The sequence below is a fragment of the Pteropus vampyrus genome, unplaced genomic scaffold (genome assembly GCF_000151845.1).
Source record: "Pteropus vampyrus isolate Shadow unplaced genomic scaffold, Pvam_2.0 Scaffold82, whole genome shotgun sequence".
Taxonomy (NCBI): domain Eukaryota; kingdom Metazoa; phylum Chordata; class Mammalia; order Chiroptera; family Pteropodidae; genus Pteropus; species Pteropus vampyrus.
The window spans coordinates 1,590,825-1,607,080 of NW_011888863.1; the positions used below are offsets into that span (position 1 = coordinate 1,590,825).

At 32.7% G+C, this 16,256-nt stretch overlaps 1 protein-coding gene across 2 annotated transcripts in view; it reads left to right on the top strand.

The window, feature by feature from the left end:
- The window catches only part of LRMP (lymphoid restricted membrane protein), a 47,361-nt gene that overhangs the window by 18,867 nt on the left and 12,238 nt on the right, over positions 1–16,256 (top strand). For both annotated transcript variants that reach the window (XM_011363066.2, XM_011363068.2), the window contains 9 exons: positions 2,898–2,944; positions 3,051–3,115; positions 3,266–3,370; positions 5,368–5,438; positions 10,055–10,112; positions 11,434–11,494; positions 11,580–11,607; positions 11,872–12,012; positions 16,001–16,135. In XM_011363066.2, coding sequence (XP_011361368.1) covers positions 2,898–2,944; positions 3,051–3,115; positions 3,266–3,370; positions 5,368–5,438; positions 10,055–10,112; positions 11,434–11,494; positions 11,580–11,607; positions 11,872–12,012; positions 16,001–16,135 — 711 coding nt within the window. The remainder of the gene's footprint in view (positions 1–2,897; positions 2,945–3,050; positions 3,116–3,265; positions 3,371–5,367; positions 5,439–10,054; positions 10,113–11,433; positions 11,495–11,579; positions 11,608–11,871; positions 12,013–16,000; positions 16,136–16,256) is intronic.

Here is a 16,256-nt window from a genome sequence, read left to right on the forward strand (position 1 = left end):
CTTTCATCTGAACTTTATTTTTTGCTTGCTTTTAGTCAATTTCTTTATTTTCTTTGGTTTTAAAATACATCCAGTAGGATAGTTTTTTCATGATCTGCCCAGGTCTCACAGCTATGTGGGGGTTAGGTTCTCCTGTGGTCCAGGATACTGGTTTGAATTGGGGCGACTTTTGAAGCTGAAAGAAAAGAGCACAATTATGGAAAGTTTTTGCTGAATTATCTCCCACCTGCACTCCAGACAAACCACTAAGAGTTTATATCTCCAACCTTCATTAACTGTAATCCTACGTTTGGAAAAAAAAAACAAAACAAAACCTTTTTTGTCTGGTTATTTTTGTAAGAAGGAAAAAAATGTTATTAGACCAAATTTATGAAAATCTATGATTGAGTTATGTTATATATTGGGTTGTTTTCTGATCAATGAAATTTATAAGATTAATGAATTGGGAATAATAGCCAATTGCTTACCTTGCAACTATTCCAGAACAATGCAGTAATATATGACTACTAAATAATTGACATTTCTCCGAAATCACAGAATTATTACTTATTTAATCAGCATATGTATTCATGTTTATCAAAAGGCTTCTCACTAAAATGTTTCACATATGAGGTATAGGACAAAAGAATGGCTTACAACAGAGCATTCTGAGAAATAAGACATTTGTAATATAATGGAGGCAAACTGTATTTTTGCTGTATTCATTATTTTGACACCAAATAAGAGTCTTTTTTTAAAAAAAAAACAAAGTTCACAGAAATGATGTCACTTCCCCCTCCATACTGGAAATCAGTTTAATTAAATAGGAAATAACTGCATTTCTTTTATATTTTTAAAATTCAAATACAAGTTTCCATGACCTTCATATAATAAGAAGTCTTTTTCTGACAAAATTAGCTTGTCAGTTAGTGCAATATAATTATTATTATATGTGATATACATGATTGATTATAGCACAGTAATAAGTGTTATTTCAAGCCACACATAATAACACATTTTTATATGTTATGGAATATTAAATGGTCCTGATTTTTTTTATTGACTTTTATGAAAGATACTCAATAAAACTGAAGAATATTTATTTTTTTATTTTTCTAGCTTTATTTCTTATATATAAGAATATAGTTAATAAGCACATAATAATTACTAATATAATTTATTTAAATATTTTAAGGTTAGGGCCATCATTATTTAACTTCCTGGAGGGTATAAGGCATAGTATAAGGCACAATTTCTCTTCAAAGTTTAATTTAAATATTACCCCACTCTGTTATGTTTTAAAAATATTACTTTTCTCTCTGGAATGCAGCATGTAATTTACGAAGTATTTGTTTTACATATTTGCCTTCATGACTGGCCTATGAGCTCCTCTGTTTCTCTAGCTTTTGTTATTGTTCCTGGCACAAAGCAGGCCTTTGATGACAGTTCTCGAATTAAATTAGCTGATGTCACAAGGAGCTTCTGTCACATATAGTCTGATCCAAAGACATTTACAGCAGAGATGATATATAAGAGGATTAGGTGTGAATTCTTGCTTTGCAAATTTGTGTTTTTTTTCTAAACATTCAAGGTGAATATTTAAATCATTTATCAGTCTAAGATAATATTTGGGAAGTCTTTGCTTCTCAAATAGTCTGGGATAGGGTATCTCAGAGACAGTTCTGTTTAGAGCAGAGAGGACAATGTATTTAGTCCAATGTGGGTTTAGAGGCTGATACCACTATTCTGAATATTCCTGGGAAATTACTTTATCTATTGGCTTTACTTTCCTTACCTAAAATAAGTAAATATTTTCTTGCTAAAATCCAGTGCATAAGGTTGTTAGGAGAATTAAATGAGATGAGGGCTTCTGTAAATTTTAACATGCTGAACAGATATAAGCTGCTGTTATTGTATTGGGTAACTACATGTTCAGCAAACTCTTGCTAAATCTTTACTTTTCTGTGGCTATAATCAATATTATCTTGGATGGATTCTAAATATCATGTATGATATAGAGCAGCCCTTCACTAAAACCTGTTGTTGGTTGCAATTAATAAGAAGGTCTATGTTTGATTATGTAATACTTAAATGTCTTCATTTTTGCATTGTCTGTGCGGGTTTTTGATTATGTCCAAATGATTCAGTTTTGATTTATTAAATTTTAATTTATTTTTCTAAATAGATCAAATAATTATGAAAATATGCTTATTAGAAAAGCTTACTATTAAAGAGAAACCCATGTTCTCACTGTATTTTTTGAAATAGAGTAAGTGAACTAATCAACTCACCTCAAATTAGGAACTTCTGATAGAGACTAAGAAGTTCAAACGAGACTTTCAAACACTTGTCCAAGCAGACCGTAGCCATAGTTTGATTAAGCTCTTTTTGAGCACCAAGTAATAGGTGTTGACTTACATGTAATCCCTCAGATCTTTGAGAATTTGATTAAGTTTCAAATGTATGATTTGTCTAGTTAGAAAATTGAGGACCATTTTTAAATCACCATGTCAAAAGGGTTAGGTTGAGTAGTATTTCCATAAATATGAATATTTTATGCCCATGTAGAATGTTCTGTTTAAGGAAAACTTGACTTAAGTTCATGAAATAAACTCTATCTGTCCTTTAAGTTTAGAATTTGTTTTTCCCAAGAATTTATCAGGTCTTCTTTAAATATTAGGCTTGTAAGTATACTTAAAATTGGATTTTTTTACAAGTACAGCTTTGAAGAAGTATATATATCAATCTCCTTATACCATTCCATCCCCATATCCTCTCCAAAAGAGCAAAGTAAATATGAGTTCATTTAAATTTGTGTGAAAATGTTTACTTAAAACCACTTTTCTGAAATGGAAAATGTCAAATTGTTGAACTTATTTCTTCTTCTTCTTTTTTTTTTTTTTTTTTTTTACCTTAAGGAGAATGGTGCTGAACATTTGGATTCTAAGAGCCTGCCGCAGTCCAGGTTTGCCTGTCTGTTGTGTATGTGTAAATTTGTACACATATTCAGTTAGTTTTAAAGAGAATTTTTGGACCTGGCACCCCAAAATATTACTTCTACTCTTTGGCAGGGACTATTCCACACTGCCTTCTCCTGGACACACTTCATCCACTGAGAGTACTGTGACTTCAAGTGGTGAGTGGACTTGGAAAAGATATAACATAGACCGTTAGTTTTATAACTATAAGCTTGATGTTCTGTGACCTGATGTGTGCAAATGAAAAGAACATAGTCAAATATTCCTTTTGCATAGTATTTATGCTGTTAGTGTCTTCCTGTTGATAGATTCTGGATCAGAAACTTTGAATATGGCTTCTGGTGACCTTGATTGCAAATCACTCTGTGAAAAAAAGGATACAAGATCAGCTTCTACTGTGATAAAATTCAAAGGTAAGCTCTTAAAATGTTCTAGTTTCCATTCTATAACACTAACAAACTTATAAGCTGGTAGAGTAACTATCCTCAGTAGCATTACTTTGTAAAAAAATTTGGAGACATAGTCCAAAGGAAAGTAGTCCAGGAGGTGACCATTTTTTTTCAATTTTGTTATAGATATAACAAAAATTACAATATATTTTAATGTGATTTAAATATTTTTTTTATGGCAAAGATTGATTGAACACAACTGGGTCTCACCTATGACACCCATGCGGAATCACCTATTTAGGAAATTTTAGAATCCTAATTAGAATCTATTAGAATAATAAACCAATTCGTGATGGTTCATTCAGGAGGCAAAATAATTAACTAGATGATATGTTAGATCCTTTCTGCCACTTGACTCTGAAAATAAGGTAGTTATTCTCAACTATTCCCAGTGAGGCACCACTGCAGTTGACACTCAAGGTAGGCCTGGGCTCTCATTCCCAACCCCAAAGCAATCATCAAGAACAATTCATGTGATTGTTTTAACTTGACAGCTAAATTTGAGATATAGGTGCTGAATTACAGGAGCCATAAAATCATAGAAATGGAATCCATTCCTTAAGTTAACTAAAGAATGTCTTTATACTCTACCTCATAGCAAATAAGAAAAATTTTAATATTAATTTCAATTAAAACTGCACCAAGATACCATTTTAACTGATTGCAAAAATTTGATTACACTCTGTTGGTACAGTTAAGGGGCAGGGAAAGGAATTCTCACACATCGCTGTAGGGAATAAATTATTGTAATTAATATGGACAGGAAGTTTCCAATATCTACCAAAACGCTAAATGTATATATCTTGATAAAACAATTTGATTTCTGAGAATCCTATAGATCTAAATACATATATACTACATGACATATGAGTAAATTTATTTACTGCATCATTGTCTGTAATAACAAAACATGTAATAAAATACTTATATGTATTCATAAAACATATTTAAGGAACCTTTTTTCTTGGAAAGATATTGAAGAACTATTGTTTCTTGAAAAAAATACCAATGAGTACAAAATATGTGTTACATGTAAAAATTATGGAAAAAATAGGAAAAAGTTTTGTGTGTGCATGAAGGCTAGACAAAATATCATTGTCTATGGGGAGGAAAAGTAGGTTTCTGGCTGGCGTGGATGAGACGGAAAATTTTCACTGTAAAACATTTTACATTTTTAAATTTATAGACCATATGAATCTATTATCTATCCTAAAACTTAAAGAAAAATGAAAATAAAATTTTCATAGGGAAAAATTTATATCACTGAAGAAAGTGGTTACCATTTTGGTTTTATTTCCATATAAATTTTAAAAATATAATACATCCTTTTACTATCTTTTTCTTAAAAAGAAAGAAACAAAACCTACCTAAAGCTGCTGACTTTTGAGCCTGCACTTAACAAAATTCAGGACAATGGATCATGTGAAAAGGAAAATCATTATCAAGTCATTATAACACAAAGTACACTAAAAAGGAAATTACAAAAAGGAATGGCATAATTTAAAAGTGCATCATTTTTTCTTAATTTGATGACATTTTGAAAGATACCATGTTTTGGAAGGATGTCATATTTTGTTATCAGCCTTGCATATATAATTTTTTAAAAATTGTTCATTCTTCCTTTGTCCCGTTTCTATAATTATACCAGTAATGTGTTCAATAAAAAGAAAACAGTAGCAGCCTTAAAAAAGATTTTTAAAACTCGACTATTTGAAGACCATTTATACAGATGTTCATTTCTATTAAGAAATCTTATATGGCTAGCTTCCTTGGGAATCTTAGCTTCTCTAGTCCTGATTCTGAATCAGTGGGCACATTTAAAATTTTGTAGTCCATAATTTACCTCACATGTTAAGGCCTTTGCCACTTACTAGTCTGCCTATATTGTCACCCTCACTGATTCTTCTTTTTTTACTTGTTACTGTGCCCCAACTGTTCAGTGTGTTTTCTTTTTCTCGTAGACACAAGTCCAGCTCATGAGAATATTGTGCTCGAAGGCTCTGTGAGTGAGGACAAAATCATGTTAAATCTGGTAAGAAAATAAACACATTAACAGTAGAAGTAATGATCTATTACAATGGTAGAACTGTCCCTTTAAGTTTGCAAAACACTCTCAAAAGCAGTATGTCATTTTATCTTTCTAAAATATCATGAATTTAAAATAATCTAATTATACCAGTATTTTATATATGAAGTTGAAGCCAAAGCATCCCTGTAATTTGTCCAAGGTCATACAATAGTCATTAGTCCAGGTTTGCCTGTCTGTTGTGTATGTGTAAATTTGTACACATATTCAGTTAGTTTTAAAGAGAATTTTTGGACCTGGCACCCCAAAATATTACTTCTACTCTTTGGCAGGGACTATTCCACACTGCCTTCTCCTGGACACACTTCATCCACTGAGAGTACTGTGACTTCAAGTGGTGAGTGGACTTGGAAAAGATATAACATAGACCGTTAGTTTTATAACTATAAGCTTGATGTTCTGTGACCTGATGTGTGCAAATGAAAAGAACATAGGCAAATATTCCTTTTGCATAGTATTTATGCTGTTAGTGTCTTCCTGTTGATAGATTCTGGATCAGAAACTTTGAATATGGCTTCTGGTGACCTTGATTGCAAATCACTCTGTGAAAAAAAGGATACAAGATCAGCTTCTACTGTGATAAAATTCAAAGGTAAGCTCTTAAAATGTTCTAGTTTCCATTCTATAACACTAACAAACCTAACCCTATCCTCAGTAGCATTACTTTGTAAAAAAATTTGGAGACATAGTCCAAAGGAAAGTAGTCCAGGAGGTGACCATTTTTTTTCAATTTTGTTATAGATATAACAAAAATTACAATATATTTTAATGTGATTTAAATATTTTTTTTATGGCAAAGATTGATTGAACACAACTGGGTCTCACCTATGACACCCATGCGGAATCACCTATTTAGGAAATTTTAGAATCCTAATTAGAATCTATTAGAATAATAAACCAATTCGTGATGGTTCATTCAGGAGGCAAAATAATTAACTAGATGATATGTTAGATCCTTTCTGCCACTTGACTCTGAAAATAAGGTAGTTATTCTCAACTATTCCCAGTGAGGCACCACTGCAGTTGACACTCAAGGTAGGCCTGGGCTCTCATTCCCAACCCCAAAGCAATCATCAAGAACAATTCATGTGATTGTTTTAACTTGACAGCTAAATTTGAGATATAGGTGCTGAATTACAGGAGCCATAAAATCATAGAAATGGAATCCATTCCTTAAGTTAACTAAAGAATGTCTTTATACTCTACCTCATAGCAAATAAGAAAAATTTTAATATTAATTTCAATTAAAACTGCACCAAGATACCATTTTAACTGATTGCAAAAATTTGATTACACTCTGTTGGTACAGTTAAGGGGCAGGGAAAGGAATTCTCACACATCGCTGTAGGGAATAAATTATTGTAATTAATATGGACAGGAAGTTTCCAATATCTACCAAAACGCTAAATGTATATATCTTGATAAAACAATTTGATTTCTGAGAATCCTATAGATCTAAATACATATATACTACATGACATATGAGTAAATTTATTTACTGCATCATTGTCTGTAATAACAAAACATGTAATAAAATACTTATATGTATTCATAAAACATATTTAAGGAACCTTTTTTCTTGGAAAGATATTGAAGAACTATTGTTTCTTGAAAAAAATACCAATGAGTACAAAATATGTGTTACATGTAAAAATTATGGAAAAAATAGGAAAAAGTTTTGTGTGTGCATGAAGGCTAGACAAAATATCATTGTCTATGGGGAGGAAAAGTAGGTTTCTGGCTGGCGTGGATGAGACGGAAAATTTTCACTGTAAAACATTTTACATTTTTAAATTTATAGACCATATGAATCTATTATCTATCCTAAAACTTAAAGAAAAATGAAAATAAAATTTTCATAGGGAAAAATTTATATCACTGAAGAAAGTGGTTACCATTTTGGTTTTATTTCCATATAAATTTTAAAAATATAATACATCCTTTTACTATCTTTTTCTTAAAAAGAAAGAAACAAAACCTACCTAAAGCTGCTGACTTTTGAGCCTGCACTTAACAAAATTCAGGACAATGGATCATGTGAAAAGGAAAATCATTATCAAGTCATTATAACACAAAGTACACTAAAAAGGAAATTACAAAAAGGAATGGCATAATTTAAAAGTGCATCATTTTTTCTTAATTTGATGACATTTTGAAAGATACCATGTTTTGGAAGGATGTCATATTTTGTTATCAGCCTTGCATATATAATTTTTTAAAAATTGTTCATTCTTCCTTTGTCCCGTTTCTATAATTATACCAGTAATGTGTTCAATAAAAAAGAAAACAGTAGCAGCCTTAAAAAAGATTTTTAAAACTCGACTATTTGAAGACCATTTATACAGATGTTCATTTCTATTAAGAAATCTTATATGGCTAGCTTCCTTGGGAATCTTAGCTTCTCTAGTCCTGATTCTGAATCAGTGGGCACATTTAAAATTTTGTAGTCCATAATTTACCTCACATGTTAAGGCCTTTGCCACTTACTAGTCTGCCTATATTGTCACCCTCACTGATTCTTCTTTTTTTACTTGTTACTGTGCCCCAACTGTTTAGTGTGTTTTCTTTTTCTCGTAGACACAAGTCCAGCTCATGAGAATATTGTGCTCGAAGGCTCTGTGAGTGAGGACAAAATCATGTTAAATCTGGTAAGAAAATAAACACATTAACAGTAGAAGTAATGATCTATTACAATGGTAGAACTGTCCCTTTAAGTTTGCAAAACACTCTCAAAAGCAGTATGTCATTTTATCTTTCTAAAATATTATGAATTTAAAATAATCTAATTATACCAGTATTTTATATATGAAGTTGAAGCCAAAGCATCCCTGTAATTTGTCCAAGGTCATACAATAGTCATTCATTCAGTCATTTATTCATCAAAAGTCTACTAGAAACAAGCTAAATATCTATTAATAGAGGACTCCTAAGTAGATTAATGCATTAATAAGGTTGAATAAAACCATGATATCTCTCTTAAATATATGTTCTAATTAGCGAAAGTAACATACAGTTACTCTGATTAGAGTGTGATTAGTGATATGAAAGAAAAACTCTTGGGGCGAGAGGCCAGAAAAGGTGTCATGGAAAAGATATGAATAGAATAACATGAGAGTAGGGAGGGAATAAGAAGAGTAGAATTTGTAGGGTAAAATAAGAGCAGTTTGAGATAAGTAAAGTTTCAGGTTGATGTGAGACATCAATAGTCTATAAGGAGATTTTATAAATGGCTATATGCCCATATTCTTAAACTCACCAGTGGGACTTGTAGCAGTGGACACACATTCGTGAGTCATCAGCAAAGAACCAAGTGTGCAGATAAGATTCCCGAGGACTTTGACAGTCAGGAAGAGAGCACTGAGGATACTTGACTCTTGATGATTCCAATATCTAATAAGAAAAGGCAATGGCAGAGGAGAATGAGAAAGAGCTATTGTGATGGGGGGACAGCAGGAGAGCAGAACCAAGGGAAGAAAAACCTTCAAGAAGGTGGGGATTATAGATCATTTTAGATGCAATAGTGAGGTCAAGTAAGGTAAAGACAAAATTAAGCATCGGATTTGGCAGTAGGGAGGTCGCTGATAATTGGGAAGGGCCATTTCCTCAGTGTTGGGCATAGGGTCAGAGTAATTTATTGCTGACAGATGGGAGACAAAGAATTGGAAACCACAACCTTGGATAACTCTTCCTAGAAGGGTGACCGCGAAGGGCAGGAGAGGGAGGAAATGCCATACCTGGAAGAGGTCATAGGTTGAGGGAGGATTCAAAAAACTTAAGAATATTTAAATGTTAAGAATGATCCAGTGCTTAACTCATGTTATTGCATTTGTTACATTTCATCAAAGTCTTTGTTTCAATTGTCTAATGATTACATGACATGGTATCAACAGCTCTATCAAAGAAATTTGTCTTAGATTTATTTTTATGGAAAATTTCTGAGAATGTTGAACAATTATTAACATAAAAATGATTGCATACTTATAGCTTTCCCGTTAGATTTCCCAGGCAGTACAGTACGACCCTCTTATTATGGAGATTCCTGTTATATAGATATATTTGTGAGACAGTTGGTCAATGACCTTAAAATATATTCATATGGAGTAAAAGGCTAACACAACACTATCTTATCAGCTATTTTTGCCATGGTTTCCCCAACAACCACCTAGAAAGCTGCACGTGATAGTCTTGGATCACCCCTACTTTGCCTCTTCATCCATCCTATCCAGAGACTTTCCATGGTACCCAAGCTATGCTATCTCTCCTCTCCCTTTGCAGAGCACTTGTCTATATCCCATTTATTTGGCAATTAATCTTATTTTGCTTTGTGGCAACTTATATCATGTTTGCAGCTATTCATATATATCTGTTCTTTATGCTGCAACTAGATTGGAATCTTCTCTGGAGCCAGTTTTGTTTGTTTCTTTAGCCCTTAGTACAGTTCTTTGAACGCTATAGAGTGTTTTTGACAGGGTAAGGTTAGGAGAGGACCGGAAGTTGGGAAATGATTGGTTATAAAGGATATCCACTCTCTGTACAGTAATAAAATCTCTTTATGATTTTAGGAAGCCAAAGAGGAACCAAAAACAATAGATGAGCATAAAAAAGAATGTGCTATGGGAGGTAAGGAATGTTCTCTCCCGCCCCCACATGAATTTTTGTTCCCTGCTGGTATTTTTATGGGTGAAATCTCTCTGAGTAAAGATATGTTATCTACAGAGGTAATCAGCCAGCAGAACTGAGATAATCAGCCAGCAGAACTAAGTCTTGATTTCACTGGTATAATTTTTGAAAAGCCACATTTATGTTGCCATAACATAAACCCCAGAGCACTATGGCCCTATGGTGACTAAGAACCACATCAATGTTGGTAGTGAACTCTGAGCTCTACTTTGAGATCTTTTTCATTACCCCATCTAAAAGTAAATAAGCGCTAATATGCTTCTCTCCCTATTTCACCTTGATTAGGAGGGAGTAGTAAATAGAATTCTGGCTTTGGAGTCAGTCTCTGATTAGCTGTAACTTTGAAAAGTTATTTAACACAAATCTCAATTATTCTCATCTGCAAAATGGAAATGAGTAAAAAAATCCACCCTTTACTGAGAATATACTATATGCTAAGTGCATGATTAAATTCTTTGTGTGCATATTTTTATTTAGTTCTCCCAAATATCTTTGTGAGATAGGTAAACTGTGATTCAGCTTCATAGCCTATAAACTATAGACGGTAACACTATGGAAAAAAATATATATCCTGATTTTGTAGGTGGTTGATGTTATTGTTTGTTCCAGTTCACATAGCTATAAGGGTCAAAGCCAAGAGTTAAACCAGGTTTTTTCAATGCTAAATCTAATGCTCCTATAACTAATATATTGTCCTTTTTGCAAAGTTGTCATTAAGAGTATCATTAATTTGTGTTAAGAGCCTTGTTGTGAGATTGACACATAGTAAACACATAATAATAGTCAAGGCCATGTATATTGTTGCTGTTATTATTACCAGTATTCTTTTATTATATATTATTATTTATTATTACTACTACTGTTACTACTATAATCACTACTACTGCCGCTGCTGCTAGTAATGCCTTGATCTGAAGGAGGAGGACCAGGGTGCCAGAGGAAGAATCATATGTAGCCAAGAGTTCAAGTCAAATAAACATTCAAATGCAAAGCAAACAACTTAGGCTATCCCTGGACTCTGAGACATTTTCAGTTTTCAGACTATTTATAGGCTGAAGTATGAGCCTATGATTTTAGAGTCATTGTGGTCCCGATAGCATAGCATATTATATTTCAGCAAACATATTATTCATTGGCTATTGTTTCAGACATATGTCAGTGAAATGCCTTTGTTTAGTGGAAAGAGAACATAACATTTGATTGAATGTGCCTTTAGCTGTTAAACCTTTTTAACTAAATAATATTTATTATCTTTTAATAGATACTGCTGTTTCCTCTATTCCTGTAACTGTGAAATCGGTTAACTTTAGACAAAGTGACAAGTAAGTTTTTTTTCATATAGCATGCTAACATTTTTTGCTTTTCTGTTGAACTATGCTTGAATAAGTTCTTTGTCTTATCCTACAGCACTTCTGCTAATGAAAAGGAGGTGGAGGTGAGTTTAAAGTAAATATTTTTTCTTTTAATTAAAAATAGTGTTTTAGACTCATTTGCCTGTGGTTGCTTCATGCTTTTGCACAAGCTCTTGTACATTTGGTGATTGTCTGGCTTGGCAATGACAAAGTGTGGATAAAGTCTTTGCATGCCAACATTAAGTTGCTGGGAAGAGAAAGCAATGCCTCATATAATCCAGTATTAAACTGAAATATTTGACTACAACCAATTTTCTCCCTTCACCCTCATATTATTTTGATAACAGGCTGAATTTCTCAGATTGTCTTTGGGATTTAAGTGTGATTGGTTCACCTTGGAGAAAAGAGTAAAGCTTGAAGAAAGATCCCGTGACTTGGCAGAAGAAAATTTGAAGACAGAAATCACTAACTGTTTAAAGCTATTGGAGGTAAGAATCATAACATTTGGGGACTATCTATTTGATCACATTGTTAATAATGTTTTCCAAATTACACATAAGTTTACTTCTATGACTAAAACCAACACCAGATACCAAGCTCTGCCTGACTCCGATGTAAATTAATAGGGGATAAGAATTCAGGATCAGGGTAAAATCTAAGAATCACTAGTAAGAGAATATAAGCAATAAAACAATAAATGTCTTTTATAGTAGTTTTATGAGTCATCTGTTTTCTGGATTTTCAAATAGATTTCAGGAAGAAGAATAGTAATCATGCAGAAAACTGAGCAATAGGACATATCAATTTTAAGTTTCAAAGAAGAATTAAAAGTATGTCCATTTAATTAACTGAAAAAAGAGAATGGGGACTGATTTCATTCTTGTCAGATAATGGGCAAGCCCTCTGTAAGGTACAGAGCAGTATAACAACTATTATTCTTTCATTCTGCAAAGTCACCATAAATACAAGGATGGGTTGGAAAATTAAGAGGGCTAGTTTTGGAAAAGGAAAATAGAAATTTAGAAACCATATTCTGTATTTTGTTATAAAAAACCACATAACATAAAATTTAGCATTTTAAATATTTTAAGTGTATGGTTCAGTCGTGTTAAATAGATTTACATTGTTGTGAAGTAGATCTCCAGAACCTTTTAATCTTGCCTACTAAAGCTCTATAGCCATTAAACAACTCCCCTCCCCGCCGCCCAGTCCCTGGTAACCACCATTCTACTTTCCGTTTCTATGAATTAGACCATTAGATGTTTCATATAAGTGGAATCATACAGTATTTGTCTTTCTGTGATTAGCTTATTTCACTTACACAGTGTCTTCAAAGTTCATCCATGTTGTAGCATGTGACAGGTTTTCCTTTCTTTTTAAGGCTGAATAAAACATCCCATTTACGTATATGCCACATTTTGTTTATCCATTCATTTATTGATGGATATTTGAGTTGCTTCCATCTCATAGCTATTGTAAACATTGTTGCTATGACTATGGGTGTGAAAATATCTCTTTGAGAACCCTGCTTTCAATTCTTTTAGAAATATGCCCAGATGTGGGATTGTTGGATCATATGGAGAACTACTTTTAAGTTTTTTTTGAGGAACAACCATATTGTTTTCGCATAGGCGTTGCACCGTTTTGTGATCCTGCTGACACTGCATAAAGGTTTCAATTTCTTCACATTCTGACAAACATGTTATTTTCTGATTTTTTTTATAGTAGCCATCCTAATGGGTACAACATAGTCTCTCATCATGGTTTTGATTTGCATTTCTCTGATGGTTAGTATTGTTGAGCATCTTTTCATGTGTTTATTGGCCATTTGCACATCATCTTTGGGAAAATTTCTGTTCAAGTTCTTTGTCAAATTTTTAATAAGATATATAATTAGCAAATATTTTATTCTGCAGGTTGCCTTTTCATTCTGTCCTTCAGTGCACAGAAGTTAAGTTTGATGTAGTACTATTTGTCTATTTTTGCTTTTGTTGTCTGTGCTTTCAGTGTCATATCCAAGAAATCATTGCCAAATTGTCATGAAGGTCCCTATACCATGTTTTCTTCTGGAGTTACAAGTTTTGTGTCTTACATTTAGATCTTTAAGCCATTTTGAGTTGATTTATGTGTATGGTGTAAGATAAAGTCCGACTTTACTCTTTTGCATGTGGATATTGAGTTTTTCCAACATCATTTGTTGAAGAGACTATCTTTTCCCTGTTGTGTAATCTTGGCACCATTATCAAAGATCATTTGACCATATATATGTAAGTTTATATACTGTTCAATTGGTCTATATATCTGTTTTTATGCCAGTACCATACTGTTTGGATTACTGTAGCTTTGTTATATGTTTTGAAGTGTGAGTTCCCCAACTTTGTTCTTTTTTAAAGTTGTTTTGGCTATTAGGGATCCTATTTGAGATTCCATGTGAATTTAGATATTTCTATTTCTGCAAAGAAAAAAAATGCTATTAGGATTTTGATAGGGACTGCATTAAATCTATAGATTGATTTTGGTAGTATGAACATCTTAACAAAATTAAGACTTCCAATTCATGTCAAAGGACATCTTTCCCTTTATGTGTTCTTTAATTTCTTTCAGCAATATTTTCAGTGTACAAGTCTTTCACCTCCTTGGGTAGGTTTATTCCTAAGTATTTTATTGCTATTGTAAATAGAATTGTTTTCTTAATTTCCTTTTTTTTATCGTTCATTGTTAGTTTATACACATGAACTAGTTTTTTATATGTTCATTTTGTGTCCTGCAACTTTGCTAAATTTATTTATTACTTCTAACAGTCTTCTTGTGGAATCTTTAGGGTTTTCTATATATGAGATCATGTTATTAGTGAACAAAGATAATTTTACTTCTTCATTTCCAATGTAGATTTTTATTTGTTTTACTTGCCTAATGGCTCTGACTAGGACTGCCAGTACTAAGTTGTGTAAAAGTGACGAGAGCGGACATCCTTGTCTTATTTCTGATCTTATAGGAAAAATTTGCAGTCTTTCACTATTAAATAGGATATTAACTGTGGGGTTTTCATTTCTGGCTCTTGTTATGTTGAGGTAGTTTACTTCTATTTCTAGTTTTTTGAATTTTTTTTTTTATCATGAAATGATGTTGAACCTTGTCAAATACTTTTCTGCATTAATTTAGATGATAATGCATTTTTTTATCCTTTAATCTGTTAATGTGGTCTTTTGAATTGATTGATTTTCATATGTGGAACCGTCCTTGCATTCCAAGAATAAATATCACTTGGTCATGCTGTATAATCCTTTTAATGTGCTGTTAAATTTAGTGTACTAGTATTTTTATTGAGGAATTTTACATCAATATTCATAAGGGTTATTGGTCTATGATTTTCTTGTAGTGCCTGGCTTTGGTATCAGTTTAAGGCTGGCCTCAGAGAATTACCTTGGAAGTATTTTCTATGCTTTCAATTTTTTGAAAGCGTTTCAGGAGGATTAGTGTTAATTCTTCTTTAGATGTTTGGTAGAATTCTCCAGTGAAGCCTGATACTGGACTTACTTTATTGGGAGATTTTTGATAAGTGCTTCAATCTCCTTACTAGTTTTTGATCTATTCAAATTTTCTGTTTCTTCATGATTCAGTTTTGTTCAACCATATTCTGTTTGGCTAACAACTAACATCTGCTTTTCCTTTCCAAACTGAAGGTGGTTATTTAAACTACCATAGGAAACTGTCCGACAATGGCCATTCTAGTTGATTAGCAACTCACATATATCTGTCTGATATGTATCGCTTGGCTTCAGAAGCCAAGCACCTACTGTGTGACAAGCAACTGGCATCTATTACCTCTCATGTCACAGTATTTGTGGAAAGAAAATGTAATTGTCTCCCTCTGACAGATGAAGAAAAATAGAAAATCAGAAGGATTGCTATTATAACATTTCTGGAATTAGAAAGCAATTTACAGTCAATGGTGCCATAAAGTTTTATTGCAGAACTTTTCATTTCTTAATGATATACAAAATTTATGGTGCTTTAGATTTTGTCAGGTCTTAAAAATTTGCTCATGATCATGCAGCTAATGAGCAGTGGCTTGTTTGCTTTCAAATCTGCTGTTCTCTTAATTCTGTCTCCACCCTAGTAAGAAAGATGATCCTCCAGCAGGAAGGCCATCATTTTGGATTAAGGGCTCAAGTTTGAGAGAAATATTCATAAAGCAATGAAGGCATACCCACCTAATCAGCCCAATCACACTTTGTTATCAACAGAAGAGCGACAGTAGTCAAAGCCATTTCTAATTTCAGTATATTTTCACTCTTTTTTTTTAAAAGTTCAAACTGTTCTCCTCATATAAGACATTCAACTCATTAAAAGCATAATTTCTTTACCATTACCAATTAATTATATCCTATTCTGTTGTAGAAGAAAAATATAAATACATATGAAGGAGTGGAAACTTTGGGTTGGATACTTCTTAATACATTGCTTTCTGTGCAGTCTTTAACACCTCTTTGTGAAGATGACAACCAGGCCCAGGAAATCATTAAGAAGCTGGAGAAGAGTATAACATTCCTTAGCCAGTGCACAGCACGAGTAGCCAGTAGGGCTGAGATGTTGGGAGCCATTAATCAGGTAATCTGTCTCCATTTTTCTAGTTACAATGAAATTACTAACAAGATCATTTTCCCTGAGATTATGGATTACATTTCTAGGAAGAACTTTTTAAAAATGCTTCTTTATTGTACAAGGCATG